The sequence below is a fragment of the Cyrtonyx montezumae genome, unplaced genomic scaffold (assembly GCF_038088225.1).
Source record: "Cyrtonyx montezumae isolate F1298 unplaced genomic scaffold, pur_monq_1.0 scaffold_8, whole genome shotgun sequence".
Lineage (NCBI taxonomy): Eukaryota > Metazoa > Chordata > Aves > Galliformes > Odontophoridae > Cyrtonyx > Cyrtonyx montezumae.
Window position 1 is genome coordinate 89750835 of NW_027072089.1, and position 6122 is coordinate 89756956.

The 6122-nt window shown below is 37.0% G+C and overlaps 1 protein-coding gene across 1 annotated transcript; it reads right to left on the bottom strand.

The window, feature by feature from the left end:
* Positions 1-248: 248 nt before the first annotated feature.
* On the bottom strand, positions 249-3643 carry LRRC14B (leucine rich repeat containing 14B). The gene is made up of 2 exons (XM_065752175.1): positions 2739-3643; positions 249-1231 (listed from the first exon to the last, which is right to left on the bottom strand). The coding sequence occupies exons 1-2, from the start codon at positions 3641-3643 to the stop codon at positions 586-588; spliced, it is 1551 nt and encodes a 516-aa protein (XP_065608247.1). The 3' UTR covers positions 249-585.
* Positions 3644-6122: the final 2479 nt, after the last annotated feature.

Genomic DNA, 6122 nt, shown 5'->3' on the forward strand with positions numbered 1-6122 from the left:
ATGTTTGTTGTCATACCTGTTCAGAAGAACGTGAGTTATAGGGACATGGAGATTGTTATACATCCCCCACTTTCAGAATAAACCACAGAGTAACGAACTGAAAGCATGTGGAAGGCCAAGGGCAAAAGCAAAAAATGGTTTAGATGCATGTGAGTATATATATATATATACTTGTATATATATATATATATATATATACACACAGTCATTGAGGGATTCTGCTTTACTTGGGAAAAGACTCTCCTGTCTTTTGTGTTTAGTTTCAAGCCTCACTCCCAAGTCTGGAGGAAACTGTAGGAGAAAGAAAATTTCAGACACCTCATTTTACTGAGGAACAAAATACTTTTTGTGTAAGATAATATTCTATTGAGGGTCTTCCCCTCTTTTGGGAACAAGCTGTATTTACATAAATGGTATGAAGTAGAATAGTTAAAATACCTCTGATAATCATAAACTATTAAAACTACAGTTAAATTCAGCCCAGAAACTGATGAAAACTCAAGACTGATCAATGAAGGACACTGTTCCAGAAAATAAACTAGTTTCTGATTTGGCTGGCCAACTTATCACAGATATGTTACATATTTAACTCATTTTGCTAAGAGAAGTAGTTAACTTTTCTAAAGTCTCTTTGAAGGACTTGATCAAATAAGCTCCCAGTTCATCATTAGTCTCCTGAACAGCTGCATCATAACTCCCAAAGATCGGAGTTGAAGCCTTCACATCCTCCCGATTTGCTTGGAGTAAAATGAAATTAAGCTCCTCTGCTATACTGTCATATTTTCGATGATCAAATCTGCAGAGACTGGCATCGTCAATTGGGTAGGTGATGTCAGTAGGGTAGCAGTCCTTTGGAACTGGAAACTCCACATTTTTCAGAACTGGCAACTCACAGAGAAATGTAAAGAGGTGTTTAAGGGCTTGAGATGACAATGGATTTCCAAGAAACTTAAACTCCTGCAGTTTCTGACAAGGGCTTAATGCTACAATCAACATGTTGACATGAGTGTCTTGGATGTTGCAATCCTCCAAGATAAGACTCCTAAGCACTGGAGAGGAATGGCTAAGAAGCTTAAAGAATGTTGATGGGTAAAGTTCAGGTATATTGTGCCCACTCAGGTCCAGTGCTTCGAAGTGATAAGAATGGATGCTATTTGCTAAATAGACCATATCAGCATGGTTCAATGAGCAGTTAGAAACATCCAACATCTTCAGTGGAGTTTTTAGTGGGCTGTAGAATTAAAAAGAAAAGGGTTTATGGCTTAAAACATCAGAAAACTATTTTCACAAAATTTAACACTTCTATCTATGTTACGAAAGTAGTCATCTGCCACTATCATCTTTTTTTATATAAAAATCTCCTTTTAGAAGTGAAGCATATGTCAACAATGACAAATATATTTTGCTCCCCTTAATAACTACAAATGTTTGGGTTTAAGGGAAATCAATGTTGTAACATTCTATGTGTATATTTTGTTAACATATGTATGTTGTCAGATTCCATTGCTTGCTGAATTAATAACAGATCATTACTACCATAGGAACATTGGTGACTTCTTCTTTCACAAAGATGTTATAATTCAAGAGATTTCAATTATGTCCTTCAAGTAAGGATTCATTTCAAGAGGAAAGCCAATCTGTATTCTAAAATATCAGCTTTTATTTCTAGTTTTGTTTTTATTGTATGTTTTTAAATACCCAAGTGTTTTAAATGTTATATTGTTCTGAAGTTTCAAAGAGAAATTCTGATGAAGAAGGTGGCTAGAAAAAGTGTACCAAAGTGTGCAAATGTTGTAGTTGAACATAAAATAATCTTAACTGATAAAAAGCAAAAAGATCCCTTTCAGATGTAGAGAACCTTAACCAGAATTCTTCCACATACCTAAACTGGATAAAGACTAGAAACTCATAACTTATGCACCTCTCTCCAAAAGTAATGCACCCTATTTATTTTCATGGAAACTACAATAGGTATAAAGAGAATAGTCATGCTATCTGATAAAGCAAATTCTCAGCTACAAAAAAAAATATTTTTTCAACATAGTTACCACCACTGTCTATGCATTTTCACCAGCAATGAGCAACAGCCTGCATGTTGTGGCCACAAAAGTCTACACTGGAGACTTGTTATATTATTAAAAAACTGCCTTTTTCTTTTTTTTGCAGAAATTATTATGAATATTCATAGGTTAGCTTAATTTGCAGTAGAGAAAGGCATCAGATCTGTCCTACCCTGAGACTGAAAGACACAATAAACAACTGAAATCAGTATTAAATCAGTTTAATATCCTTATAGCTATCTAAAATTACCTGTGATATCTATATCTACTGTCAGATTTTTAGAGGAAAGTCATTCACTATAAATCCTGAAAAAGCACTTGGAGTATGACTTAGATCTTGTATCAAAGGCCAGCCCAAGATGATTGAGGTATATGCTCAAGAATGTGACAAACCTAGATGTATCTCTATCTTGTGTTAGTAGCCAAAAGCATATTCTAATCACACTCATTGGTTGGGCTCTGGAAGACTAATAGGAACAATCAGTTCTTCTAAATACATTTGACAGTATATTGGCTTCTCCCCCATCAACTACTCTTTCCTACTTTTCCACTTCTCATACTCACACAACACCTGAGATGAGATATTCTCACTTCACTTATTCTATAACATTTACAGATTACTGATGGCACTAACTACTGTTCTTTAAATTTTAATTGAAAGTAAGATAACCAAGTTACCTGAGCAATTTCTGTAGTCTCCCTGTGAGTATAGAAAATGCCAGGCTGAGCTCAGTCAGTTGTGTCATTTCACCCATCTTTTCTCCGATGGTAGTAAGCATCAGTTCATCTGTAGCTGTGAGTCTCTGCACATTAAATGTTCGAGCTGGCAAGGTCAAGGACATCAATAGAGGGAAGTGGATACTGTTAAGGAGTATTTCCAAGTGTTCCATTTCCAAGCGAACATTGTGAACTACTTCCAGTTTGCGCAACAATGAAGGATCAGTGAGCTTTATGATATAAAAGAATTTCTGCAAAGCCAGGTTGTCAGCTCTTAATGCCACGCAGCAGATCTTCAGTGGACAATAATGCTTCTGCAGCAAGGCCTGCACTACCAGCTCATAGTTGCGTTCTGTAACAAACAAGTCAATTAGCACATCAATACTGATTTCAAAGGTACGTGGCTTGCACTGCGTTTGCTGCAGGTGGACCAGCACTTCTAGACAAAGCTTAGAAAGCAGCTTTGTCCTGGCCCACCTCCCCATTGTCTTCTTACATTCACAAAGCTGAACTTCAACATCTTTTATACCTGTCAGGTCCACCACTTTCAATCTTTTCACACAGGGAGAAGGATGATTCAGCACATAGTCTCTCAGCCCTGTCAGACAGCTCTCCAAGCACACTAAGCATCTCCTATGGCTCAGGTCTTCCTGGTAGTCCATAGTAGTTCCCAGAAGTTTTCCTATATTAAAGTCAGCAAGTGGCCAGGTCTCCACCAAGTCATGAATCACTTCCCTTTGCTCCAGTAAATAGCTGGCTTTAAAAAGAAGAGGAAAAAGATTGTGGGCAACATTGACAAGATTCTTCCTCGCAAACTCTGCATTTGACACGAACGCTTCAGCACTAAGGAATTGGAGAGTCTTCATTGTTTCCTTGAACTTCTTGCTGTTATGGAAGGTGACTTCTGGGTTTAATTAAAGATCATAGTTGCTTATCACTTTCTATTTTTAGTTACAGCTGCTGTTTGCTGCTGAGGGAAGCCTTTTTGGGAATGTAGAATGAAGAATCACATGCTGATCCTCTGCTTTCTATTTTGGAGCTCTTACTCTGAGTCTGCAGCAGAGAACTTTTACAAGACCGTTATTTTTGTGAGCATTAATTCATTTAAATGCTTGTATTTATAACAAAACTAAGCATAAACAAGCTGTAACAGTAAGATAAGTAGAAGATAGAGGTATGAGAATATTTCTGTATCTTTCCTGTGCCATACAAAATGCATTGGAATAAACTAGGTAAGTAGATTTAAAATGTGTATGTACATAAATAACTGTCAGTTCAAATTCTGAATTACAATAGAATTATATTAATAAAAGATGTAAGCTATTTGTGCATTTTTCTTGTTAGACATGAACCAGGTATATATTTCTGTTTTCATAATTTACAAAACTGCACAAAATACAGTAACATCTACACCATCATATGCTCATATGAACAGAAGTTAAAAAAAGAGGAAAAATACTTGAAGTTCTATCTATTCAATCTTAAACACTTTTTAATTAAATTGGTAATGCCACTCATCTATTTGAAGGTGAAACTAAGTTAATATAAAAAAAAAAAAACCTGCAAAAATAAAAAACATAGGAGGTTCCACATAAATTTGAGAAAAAAGTCCTTCATGATGAGGGTAACAGATCACTGAAAGGCTTCCCAGAGAAGTTATGGGGTCTCCTTCTCTGGAGACATTCAAATCCCACCTGGACACATTCCTGTGTGATCTAAACAAAGTGCTCCTGCTCTGGCAGGGAGATTGGACTAGATGATCTTTTGAAGTCCTTTCACTTCCAATCCCTGACATTCTGTGATTCTTTGTCATCAAACCACTGTGAAAAGAAAATGATTAGCTAAAGTTAGCTGGTGATACTCAAAGCCAGGAGGTCATTCAGTGCTTCTGGACAAACTGGACAACCTGCAGCAATGCATCACTTAAATGAAGTACTCAGGATGGCTGACAGTAGCTTTTCAGGAAGTCATGTCACAAGAAGTAAGGTTTGTGTATGAACAGCTGGTTAAAAGAATGAGGAATATATCATCAGTCTCTGTACCAGAGAAAGGATTCCGACGCATTGTTCATCTAATCCAAGGAGTGTGGTTAGGTTTGCGGACTATATGAGTTTTGCTGTTTTTGCTGTTGCTGTTTTAATAAAGACAAGGGTAGACTGCAAAGAATTACAAAGGGAACTTCTAAGTGTGAATGAATGGAAAATAAAATGGTGCATGAAATTAATGCCTACTATTTGTTATAAATTTAGTGAGATTTATTGACAGAGGGAAGAGAAAACCTAATGACACAAAAAGCTACCACTCAAGAGTAAATTATTAGGCTTATGAGTGAGTGTTCTGTGAAAACATCATCTCAACTGCAGTCAAGAAAGTAGAGCAGCGGTTATCGAGAAACACACAGAGAACACTGTTAAGTCGACAGAGAACTCTTGAGATTATTAGTATCGTGTGCAATTATGATTACTTCATCTCCACCAAAGACCAAAAGTGATGTAGTGGAACAAAAGGAACTCTGAAAAAGGCTAAAAAAGGTGACTGGCAATATTAGAATGGTTGCAGTACAAGAAGTGGCCAAGGAAGATAGTACTTTCTTGTTGTACAGAAAGCAATCAATTGGAAGGGGCACATGAGAGAGGTTTCAGAAAGCACAAGGAGCATAAAGAAAAGTGTCAGTGAACAGGCAATCCCTTGCTTAATACTAGAAATTGGAGTTATCGTGGCTGAAGTTTGAAACAAAAAAGAGGAGACTTATTTATGAATGGCACAGCTGAGCTGTGAACCTCCCTGTGGCTGGATGTCAAACATTTATTTACCTGTGCTTCGGGCCAAAGAAAAGCGCTTTGTCTCTCTAGCACTGTTCTTAAGTCACTCAGGCCTTGGTGCATACTGCTTCTCTAATGCTACTCTTGCAAAAGAATATTCTCATGATTCTTCAGTCTTATCGTTATAGAGGCTAAAAGTGTGCAGCTTTTATAAGTTTGTGTTGCAGAATCGGGAGGAAAAAATAAACTGCTTAACACAGAGATGACTAGAAGCGTAGCCCCATTAACTTAGTGAACAAGTAAGGACTGCAACAGCAGAATTGTAGTCTTCCATTTCAAATGTTAAGGAATGCAAACAGTTGGCAGAGCTGAGAAAAGTAAACAAGACTTCTGCCTGGAATAACGGAGACTTTTAACCAGCAGGAAAACTCTAGCATAAATGAAGACAGCTGGAAACTGTACAGAAGTTAAACACTTATGTCCTCATTCAAGTGATACTTGTTGGGTTTAAAATAAGAGACAAGCAGCAAAGTTAAATCGGAGTGCATACGTACAAGTTTCACTGCACATGTTCAGGGCAGGG

Excerpts from the sequence above, each read along its gene's own strand:
- LRRC14B (XM_065752175.1), bottom strand. The coding sequence starts at position 3,643 with ATGAAGACTCTCCAATTCCTTAGTGCTGAAGCGTTCGTGTCAAATGCA. Across the intron at positions 1,232-2,738 it reads AGACTACAGAAATTGCTCAG|CCCACTAAAAACTCCACTGA; the intron begins GTAACTTGGTTA and ends TTAATTCTACAG.